This window comes from Haplochromis burtoni, unplaced genomic scaffold, assembly GCF_018398535.1.
Source record: "Haplochromis burtoni strain Fernald_Lab_line unplaced genomic scaffold, NCSU_Asbu1 Contig_123, whole genome shotgun sequence".
Lineage (NCBI taxonomy): Eukaryota > Metazoa > Chordata > Actinopteri > Cichliformes > Cichlidae > Haplochromis > Haplochromis burtoni.
The window spans coordinates 1,042,247-1,053,758 of record NW_024582484.1 but is presented as its reverse complement, the minus strand read 5'-3'; the positions used below and the strand labels follow the sequence as shown (position 1 = coordinate 1,053,758).

At 41.5% G+C, this 11,512-nt stretch overlaps 1 protein-coding gene across 1 annotated transcript in view; it reads right to left on the bottom strand.

Annotated features, from left to right (window-relative positions):
* Positions 1–2,094: 2,094 nt before the first annotated feature.
* LOC121815052 overlaps positions 2,095–11,512 on the bottom strand; it is a 16,918-nt gene continuing 7,500 nt past the window's right edge. The window contains exons 3-4 of the mRNA XM_042223922.1: positions 9,914–10,547; positions 2,095–3,197 (exon numbers count right to left, since the gene is read on the bottom strand). Coding sequence (XP_042079856.1) covers positions 2,966–3,197; positions 9,914–10,547 — 866 coding nt within the window. The 3' untranslated portion in view covers positions 2,095–2,965. The remainder of the gene's footprint in view (positions 3,198–9,913; positions 10,548–11,512) is intronic.

Below are 11,512 nucleotides of genomic sequence, written 5' to 3'. Positions count from 1 at the left end.
TCACATATACTAATGTGCCACAAACAGGACTTTAATATCACCAACCATTCCCATGTTATGACGGTGTATCCATATAAATGGCGCACCCTGTACAATGGGAGGCAGAGCCTTTTCGTCAGATCAGCGATACACGGCTGCTCATAGGGGGCCGTCTGATTGTTGGGTCTTTGCCTCACAGTATAAAGCACTTTGAGGTGAATATTATTGAGGTTCTGTGCTGTATAAATAAAACTGAACCACTGTTGGACTTCACAGGGTGACACTGCGCACTCCAAACCGGCCCCGTGTCACTGAACCAGTAACGGGGGCCCCAGCAGAGGTGAGGCTGTGGCTCTGGCTGGAATAGAGGCTGGTTGTTCCTGTGGGTGTTTTCCTATGAGCTCATGTCCTGACTGACAGACGGAGAGCTGCTGTAAGGCAGAAACAAAACAAGCAATATTATTATTGTTATTACAGCACCACCAGTTTCTTAAGTTCCTCTCACCGCAGGAGTCAGCTTTCACAAATGCTCATAATGATCTGCTCTGTCACAGTTTAAGGAAACGGGAGCTGACGGCCGGCGTTTGATGCCAGCGGGAGCTGTAGGTTTTATTCCTTTTAAAAAGTGAACAACAAAGGTGTGCAAAGGAGGATTTTGCAGCTCACCAACAGGTGCCAGCTAATATTTTTGTTAATGGTACATAACAAAACTCATAAACTCAGTTTGTTTGGACCTGGGTTTGTTTTTATGTTGTCAACTGTTTTTTTAACTGATAATCTGACAACGATGGACAAACACACAAAAATTATGGATGCATGTGTTCCAGTCATCCTTAATAAAAGGACTCAGGTCAAGCCAAACTGGAAACATCTCAGAACCAGCTTCCACCAGAGCTATGAGAAAGCCTCCATCTGCAGCTTTCAGCCGTTCCTGCATGAACCGGGTTCTCCCCAAAGCAGAACAAAGACAGGAACTGTTTACAGGTCTAATCACGGCGATCAGGCCCGGACTCTGACACCGCATTAACGCTGTCCTTATCTGAAGCGCACAATGAAAACATGGCTTCCAGCTCCATTAACACATGGTGGGTGGAAACAAACAGCGCATTCCTGCAGCGCATGGCTGATAGACGTGCGCCTTTTATCCATCAGCACCAACATATCGACTCCGCTCAGGTTATTAGAGAAAATAATGATCCACACATAGTGGTATGTGAGGCGAATACACGGTTACTCTTACTGTGCCCAAACATGATCGGGCACATTAAGAGCGCTGTGAAATCTGTAACACCACACCAGAATTTTCACCTTTTTTTTTTATTTTTTTGGCATTTTAGCCTTTATTGGATAGAGAGAGGCAGGAAAACAGGGAAAGAGAGAGAGGAAGACATGCAGCAAAGGGTCGGACTGAAACCCAGGCCACTACATGCAGCACATAGTTGCTGAGCACCCACTGAGCTAATCTGGCACCCTTTTTATATGAAATTATATGAAAAAGCCAATACGGCAACCTTAGAGTGCAAAGGGTGCATCATAAAGATTGTTTGTATTTTACTTAAATTTATTTCAGAGTCAACCTCCACCTTTGGTTATTGTCTCATCAGCATCAGGTCCAGTATTGGACACAATTTTGTCTTTTGTGCTATTTTATCAAACTTTGGCCCGTTCTTGATTTCTTCGTGTTTTTGCTTGTTTCTCACACTTAAAGTTACAGTGTGTAAAATCTCACCACTAGATGTCAGCAGATTGCAGTTATGTTTTCTTGCACTCCCACTGTAGCATAATCCTAGCTACAATGGCTGCTGTAGGACAAAAAGCTCTCATTCATCTGTGCTGAGTGTAGGCTGTCAGTCCGCTGCTTACCTCAGCTGTTAGTATGTGTCCACGTCTACGTACTCTGGATATGAGTCGATTTGAGCGGGTGACGCTCACGTCTGTCTGATGACAGTGTCACTAAAGCTAGTTGTTGAGTATACCCTGAACTTTTCTGTCTTTTCTGTATTAATTATACATGTGATTAACAAACTATTTAATTTTTTTTATCAAGTTGGTTCCATTAATTGTTGAAACATTAAATACATTAATAAATAATTCAATCAATTTATTTTTGCACTCATGGCCCTCAGTGTTTATTTTTGCTGCTGTTAGCTGCCATTAGCTGCAGTAAACTCCTGTTTGCCTCTGTTCTCTTTCTCTTTGATCCCTAGCTGGCGTTGGGTCTGGATCGACTCCTAAGCCCATACACTGCTGCGGGTGCCAATGGTTGTAGAATTTCCTTCACAACTCGTTGCCATGCATGGCGATCGTTGGCGATTGTCCTGGCCTCATCAAGATTTATTCTGCCCCTGATGTCATCTTTGACCTGTTTTAGCCATGTTTTCTTCGGTGCCGTTCGATGGATTCTCTACTGGGTGGGTCGTTTACGCCAGAGGAGTTGATGTGGTAGTTTCCTCCCATCCATTCAACACACATGGCCAAACCATCGCAATCAGCGTTTTTGAATTTGCCCCTCAATTGGCGGTTGGTTGTCGCATCTCCGTCGGATGTCCTTGTTTCGAAGGCGGCCTCGAAGTGATACTCGTAATATCTGTCGAAGGCAGCGTATCTGGAAAACTTCAAGTTTGTTGAGGTCTTCTTTGAGCACCGTCCATGTTTCAGATCCATAGAGTAAAATCAGCAGGATCAGCGTCCGGAAAAGGCGGATTTTGGTCAAGATGGAAATATTGGTTTGCTTCCACAGTTTTCTAACAATAACTTCATGTATTAAAGGGGGGAAAAACTATCCTTTCCAAAGAGTAAAGTTAATAAATTTCCAACTTAACAGCGGCTGCAGTTACTTTTTCACACAGGGCTTTAAGGAGATTTTTTCCCTTCATAAACAAAATCATCATTAAAAAACTGCATTTTGTATTTACCTGGGTTAGCTTTATCTAATATTAAAACTGTCTGACATGTAAGTGTAAAAAAAACATTCAAATAACTGACATCACTGACCTGTCAGGGTGTTGAAATGGACGCTGTACTGCCCCTTCTGGGTGTGGAATGTCTTCACACTTGTTTTCAGCGAGGAGGATGAGGAAGCATTAAAAGGGGAGGTTGCACTGTGAACTTTATTCGTCTCCCTCTCAATGTGCTTCATCAGCAGGGCGGCCATCTTGTCACCTCTTCCTCCCTGTGACAGAGTCTTTCTCAGCAGCACTGCCTGGACCTCTCTCAGGCTGTTACATACATTATATAACAGTGAACACATAATATGTAGTCAATAAACACAAAAAATACATAAACAAAAAATTTACTTTAAATATACACAAAAACTATCATTTACAATGTAAGAATATATGATTACAATTTTACCATCAGACTAAATAACACTAACAGCTGAACAGCAATCACACTAACAGCTGAACAGCAATAACACTAACAGCTGAACAGCAATAACACTAACAGCTGAACAATAATGGCACTACAAGCTGAACAGTAATGGCACTACAAGCTGAACAGTAATAACACTGACAGCTGAACACTAACAGCTGAACAGCAATAACACTAACAGCTGAACAGTAATAACACTAACAGCTGAACAGTAATAACACTAACAGCTGAACAGTAATAACACTGACAGCTGAACACTAACAGCTGAACACTAACAGCTGAACAGGAATAACACTAACAGCTGTAACAGCAATAACACTAACAGCTAACACTAACAGCTGAACAGCAATAACACTAACAGCTGAACAGTAATAACACTGACAGCTGAACACTAACACTGAACACTAACAGCTGAACAGAATAACACTGAACAGCTAACACTAACAGCTGAACAGGAATAACACTACAGCTGAACAAACAGACTGAACACTAACAGCTGAACAGCAATAACACTAACAGCTGAACACTAACAGCTTAACACTAACAGCTGAACACTAACAGCTGAACAGCAATAACACTAACAGCTGAACAGCAATAACACTAACAGCTGAACAGCAATAACACTAACAGCTGAACAGCAATCACACTAACAGCTGAACAGCAATAACACTAACAGCTGAACAGCAATAACACTAACAGCTGAACAGCAATAACACTAACAGCTGAACAGCATAACTAACACTGAACAGGCTAACACTAACAGCTGAACAGTAATAACACTAACAGCTGAACAGTAATAACACTAACAGCTGAACAGTAATAACACTAACAGCTGAACAGTAATAACACTGACATGAACAACTAACAGCTGAACAGAATAACACTAACAGCTGAACAGTAATAACACTAACAGCTGAACAGTAATAACACTAACAGCTGAACAGCAATAAATAACAGCTGAACAGCATAACACTAACAGCTGAACAGCAATAACACTAAAAGCTGAACAGATAACTAACACTGAACAGCAATAACACTAACAGCTGAACAGCGAATAACACTAACAGCTGAACACTAACAAACGCTGAACACATAACATACGCTGAACACATAACACTGCTGAACAGACACTAACAGCTGAACAGTAATAACACTAACAGCTGAACATATAACAGCTGAACAGAATAACACTTAACAGCTGAATTAACACTAACAGCTGAACAGCAATAACACTAACAGCTGAACAGTAACACAGCTGAACAGCTAACATAGCTGAACACATAACATAGCTGAACACATAACACAGCTGAACAGCAATAACACTAACAGCTGAACAGCAATAACACTAACAGCTGAACAGCAATAACACTAACAGCTGAACAGCAATAACACTAACAGCTGAACAGCAATAACACTAACAGCTGAACAGTAATAACACTAACAGCTGAACAGAATAACACTAACAGCTGAACAGCAATAACACTAACAGCTGAACAGCTAAGCTAAAGTAAGACACTAACAGCTGAACAGTAAACACTAACAGCTGAACAGTAATACACTAACAGCTGAACAGCAATAACACTAACAGCTGAACAGCAATAACACTAACAGCTGAACAGCAATAAGGCACTAACAGCTGAACAGCAATAATGGCACTAACAGCTGAACAGCAATAACACTAACAGCTGAACAGTAATAACACTAACAGCTGAACAGTCAATAACACTAACAGCTGAACAGCAATAACACTAACAGCTGAACAGCAATAACACTAACAGCTGAACAGCAATAACACTAACAGCTGAACAGCAATAACACTAACAGCTGAACAGCAATAACACTAACAGCTGAACAGCAATAACACTAACAGCTGAACAGCAATAACACTAACAGCTGAACAGCAATAACACTAACAGCTGAACAGCAATAACACTAACAGCTGAACACTAACAGCTGAACAGAATACACTGACGATAACACTAACAGCTGAACAGCAATAACACTAACAGCTGAACAGTCAATGACACTAACAGCTGAACAGCAATAACACTAACAGCTGAACAGCAATAACACTAACAGCTGAACAGCAATAACACTAACAGCTGAACAGAATAACACTAACAGCTGAACAGCAATAACACTAACAGCTGAACAGGTAATAACACTAACAGCTGAACAGCAATAACACTAACAGCTGAACAGCAATAACACTAACAGCTGAACAGCAATAACACTAACAGCTGAACAGCAATAACACTAACAGCTGAACAGCAATAACACTAACAGCTGAACAGCAATAACACTAACAGCTGAACAAATAACACTAACAGCTGATATATAGATAGATAATCACTATGACACAAGCAATAACACTGAAGCAAAGCTAACATAATACACTGACAGCTGAACACTAACAGCTGAACAGTAATAACACTAACAGCTGAACAGCAATAACACTAACAGCTGAACAGTAATAACACTAACAGCTGAACAGTCAATAACACTAACAGCTGAACAGCAATAACACTAACAGCTGAACAGCAATAACACTAACAGCTGAACAGCAATAACACTAACAGCTGAACAGCAATAACACTAACAGCTGAACAGCAATAACACTAACAGCTGAACAGCAATAACACTAACAGCTGAACAGCAATAACACTAACAGCTGAACAGCAATAACACTAACAGCTGAACAGAACACCAATAACACTAACAGCTGAACAGCAATAACACTAACAGCTGAACAGCAATAACACTACAGCTGAACAGTAATAACACTGACAGCTGAACACTAACAGCTGAACAGCAATAACACTAACAGCTGAACAGGAATAACACTAACAGCTGAACAGCAATAACACTAACAGCTGAACAGCAATAACACTAACAGCTGAACAGCAATAACACTAACAGCTGAACAGCAATAACACTAACAGCTGAACAGTAATAACACTAACAGCTGAACAGCAATAACACTAACAGCTGAACAGTAATAACACTAACAGCTGAACAGCAATAACACTAACAGCTGAACAGCAATAACACTAACAGCTGAACAGCAATAACACTAACAGCTGAACACTAACAGCTGAACAGCAATAACACTAACAGCTTAACACTAACAGCTGAACAGCAATAACACTAACAGCTGAACAGCAATAACACTAACAGCTGAACAGTAATAACACTGACAGCTGAACACTAACAGCTGAACAGCAATAACACTAACAGCTGAACAGCAATAACACTAACAGCTGAACAGCAATAACACTAACAGCTGAACAGCAATAACACTAACAGCTGAACAGCAATAACACTAACAGCTGAACAGCAATAACACTAACAGCTGAACACTCTGAACAGTAATAACACTAACAGCTGAACAGTAATAACACTAACAGCTGAACAGTAATAACACTGACAGCTGAACAGCAATAACACTAACAGCTGAACAGTAATGGCACTACAAGCTGAACAGTAATAACTGATAGCTAGCAGATAGCTAATTAGATAAGTTCATTTAATAGTAAGTTAATAGTAAGTTATTAAGTTAATCTTTTATAACTTTAATTGTAGTTAGCATCTTTTAAAATAATTTTATTCATATTTACTATCTTTCTAAAACTTCAGCCACTGTTAGCATGTTTTTAGAGAGGTTTTGCAGACACGTGACCACTTAGTGCTTGTCAGCCATTTTGCGTGTGTAACAATCTTGACACCTCAAGTTAGTGAAACACATACCAAATATTATGCAGATAAGATAAACTATGGCAACTATGAGTAAACAAGTGTTGGTGTGAAGTCCCTGGCACTTTCCCGGACTTCATGCCACATGATTTATATCATTATGTTATCAACGATCCCTCAAATTATACTGGAGAAGATCTGAAGCCCAACAAAATTTTGCACGCTTACTAGTATTTTGTGTCAAGATAGGTAACAAACATCAGTCACTGAACTCTGCCTGGAATTGCAGGCACTTGAATGAGTGGACCACGGTCACTGATCACTGCTTAGACATTTGCTTGATTTTTTATGACATTTTGACATGTCTCTGCGTATTATTCCTTACACTGTCGACGAGTCAGCCTCGCTGATTGATGACAGTGACACTGAGGTAAATTGTTGATGAGAACTGTTGTAATTTTCTGTCAGTAAGCACTGCTGTTTTTGCCTGTTAGCTGCTGTTAGCACCTGTTTGCCGTTGTTACTGAAAACCTTTGTGAAGTGGCTCTAACTTGGGCACATTCCCACTTAGCTAAAAACTCTCATTTGATGTGAGAATATAATTAAGCTGTTTTTCAAACTAAAAGTACTTTTAGGATGCTGGAGCCTAATTTCAGCTGGCATGATGTTAGCTTGTAAAATTATGTTGTTGTTCAGCTGGCCAGGTACTGAGGGCAGCGTGTCTGATATATTTTTAGTCTTCTTTTAAAAAAAAGAAGAAAAAAAAAAGAAGCTGTTTTCACAGGAAATCAAACAGAATGTCAGTTACAGATTATACATCTGACCCAGTGTAGCTCCAGTGTTATGCTTTCCTAGGGCAGTAAACTGAGAGAATGATTTCAAGTGGCCATAAATAGAGTGATAGAAAACAGTGGTGCAGCAGCAGCAGAGTGAACAAACAGCACAGATTAATCTGCTGGAGCTGATAACCACAGAGACGCCCTACAGTCTGATGCAAAGTTTATTTTTCATTCCTGAACTTAAATGTTACAGCTGCCACTTTGTCGCTTTTTATGAGCCACAAAAAGCACATTACAGACAAAACCGGCTCTAGATTTAGAGCTCTGGAGAGATCTGAAAAGCCTGTTCCAAACATGCAGCTTCTGAACATTATTTTAACTAGAAGGAAAAATATAACTTCAACCAGTTTAACCCTCTGGGGGGGGGGGGTCAAACTTCTTCCAACCAAAGACTCTCTAAATACTCGAGAACTCCCACTTTCTGGAGTTCCTGTCCATAGGATGTTCTTTCAAACTTGTATGGACTGATAATTTAAATTTTGTGGGGTTAACCTTTTACTTCATCGTGCTTTTAGTTTAGACACGTAAATCAGTGCTGGATTTATTAAAAGTAAAATGAATTGCTGTAAATTCAAAAAGCTGTACTTTCAAGATTGTTAGTTAGACCAACGGGTTTTTGAAGCGTAGCCTGTAAAGGTGAGTGCGTGCTCAAAATGATGAGTTAACATCGTTTGGTAAGTGACACGATGTTGACAATATTGATCCGATCCTTACTCAAAATGCTGGATCAGATATCAGCAACCAGATCTATCACATCTGAGTCCGTGTTGTTCTAAGTTTACTTCATCAGAAATGCTGAATGTTTTTTTTAACAACTCATTCATTTCACACTGCATCAGTACAAAGGTACCAACAGACACCTGACGGTAAGGTGTTGGTAAAAACCTTCCTCATCAAGAGGAAGTTTCTCAAGCCGTCCTCAGGATGATGTCAGCTTAAGACACTGAAACCACACCGAACACCGACCTGATCTTAATGCAGGTTTGATGTGCAGATAGAAAAAAGAACTTTAGGTTTTTGTTGAAAAATAAGTGTTGATGAATTATTAAATCCTTGTTTAGTCATACCGAAATTATCAGCAGATACCCAAAGCCATGATTTCAAACCAGAGAAGGAAAGAGATGAATTGCTGACACTCTGTCCCAGATCAGAGGGGTTCGGTGTTTATCCAAAATCTACACAAACTCAGAGGCATCCTTAGTAACCCTCTTGTTGTTGTGATGAAAAAAGTCTTTACTGTGAAAAACTTCTGTTTAATCTGCAGCAGACAGAACATAAAACATTCTCCCACAGCCTGTAGGGACCATGGCTCTAACCTTTGACCTCCACCACCTGACCTATGACTCAAGGGTTGTGCTGACTTTCAGTTTGTGAATCTGGATTTCAGCAGAGGTCAGACTCTCCAGAGAAGTGAAAGCTTAGGTCTTTCTTCCCATCTCCTCATCTGGATCTGAGGTGACGGATTTGTGGAACAAAGATCAGGATGGATGGAGAAGTTTTCCCAGCTGATTCTGGAACATTTAACAAATTTTAGAGCCTCCAGCAGCTTCAGGAAGTAGTGCCTGATCTTTGTACAACATACAGTGCACAGTACAGCGTATATAATCAAATAAAGAACTCCACCTGGTGTCTGAACAGAGAACGGCACTGACTGTGCAGTGATGATGAGGAAGAAGAAAAAGCAGGAGAGAGAAGGACAAAGAGGAGCTACAAAACAGCTGGTTAAACTCTCCAGATACTAAGGAAAGGTGCCTCAGTGCATCCTTCATCATCTCCTTTAGCAAAGGAGACACTGGAGGATCCTTTGTGAAAGGAGAGGGGATTAGACTGTCCCCCCACCTTAAACACGCTCTGAGCTTAAATAAAGAGAGTTACAGAGTTAAAGTTTCCCATCAAGGTCGAGAAGAGTGGACCAGAAAAGACTCAGGAGGGATTTTATTTTTGTGACCCAGGACAGAGGAGTGGAAACAAGGAGGTTAGGAAAGGAAAAAGAGGAGATGAGAAGATAAAGAAGATGAGTTTTTTGTTACCTCAGCTTTTTTGCTCCCGCCATCTTTTTCTCATTCCCCTCATTCTGATCCTCCTCGTCCTGTCCTGGATCAAACTCGGGTGGAGGCATTTCGAAAGTGCCTGGTCTCCTCTCCTCTGCTTCAGATCCAGAATCAGAACTCTGATTGGAGGCTGTCAGCCCTTCATCTGGATCTGGATCGAACCGGATTACAGTGGGATATTTTGGGGAGGCTTGGTTCTCCTCACGAGTCAGAAACCGCTTGGAAACACCTCCTCCACTGTCAGCTCCATCATTCTCTTCAGTTTGACCTCCAAAGCCTACAGCTTTGGCAGGACCAGAGTCAGGGACCTTTGTGTCCTCCTCTCCATCAGCCTGAGCAGAAGTCGGGTTCGGGTCTGAAGGTTCAGGTGGAGGTTCGGGTGGAGGTGAGCTGGCAGCAGGTTTGGTGCTTCTCTGGGGGCTCAGAGCTGGTTGTGGTGGGATCCGGAGGGGTCTGAGGTGGACCGGGAACTCTGTCGGGTGGATGGATGTCAGCAGGCGTCCTGGTGCAGAAAGGGGCAGCTGACAGCGGTAACCATGGAAACCTCGTCTGCACACGCACCTGTTAAACTGTCGACACAGCGCCCCGTTACGGCAGGGAGGAGAACACCTGGCTGAAGAAGAAGGAGAGCGCGCTTCATTAACAGAACATTACTGCAGCGTAGACAGCAGTCAAACACCCTGATGTAACAAAGCCGGGCCGATCTCACTGTGAAACCAGCAGCTCATTGGCTAATGGACCATCAGTCATAAGTCATTAGCTAATGGGCATACCACAAATAATCCTCCATTTGAAATGTAGACTTATTATTATTCAATGTGACCCACAACGACAGTCTGAGCCCCAAACTCAGCAGGAAGATGTCTACAGGGGTCAACAAAAAGCTGTTTTCTATGTCTGTTTGCACAGTTATTGCCATCTGGTGGCTTTCAGGCAGAATGCAGCTGTAACACTTATCATTACGCACTTTGTAGCTGAAAGACGGGTTGGTAACATGATCAGGTATAAAAAGAGCATGTTTAGGAGGCAGAGTTTCCTAGAAGGACAGATGAGCAGAGGCTGACCACTCTGCAAAAATCTGCGCCTTCAAACTAGAACAGTTTCACAATAATGTTCCTCACTGTGAACATATATATGTATATAGATATATATAGCACATCTCTCTCTGTGAGCGTCAGCAGCACTGCATTAAAACATCAGTGCATGTGCTGAGGAACACTTCCAGAAACCAGCGTCTGTGAGCAGCTCGACCTGCAGGTTACTGCTGCATCACTCAATCACTCAGAGAGACACCTTTAAAACTGATCTGAGGTCAGACCCAGATTTGGGGGGGGGGGCTGAGATTAAAACAGGTTTTTAACTCTGCAGTTTCTCAGGATAACCAGCGTTTTATTCTTTTATTCTCTTTGGTTTGATCTGCATTTCCTGTCTGACAAACAGAAACTCAGCGCCAGCGTTTCCCTCTGTGAGTCTGCAGACCAACTGCTCAACAATGTGACTAAACACAAAACTTCACTCTGCACGCCCTGAGCTCTGTGTGTGTGTGTGTGTGTGTGTGTGTGTGTGTGTGTGTGTGTG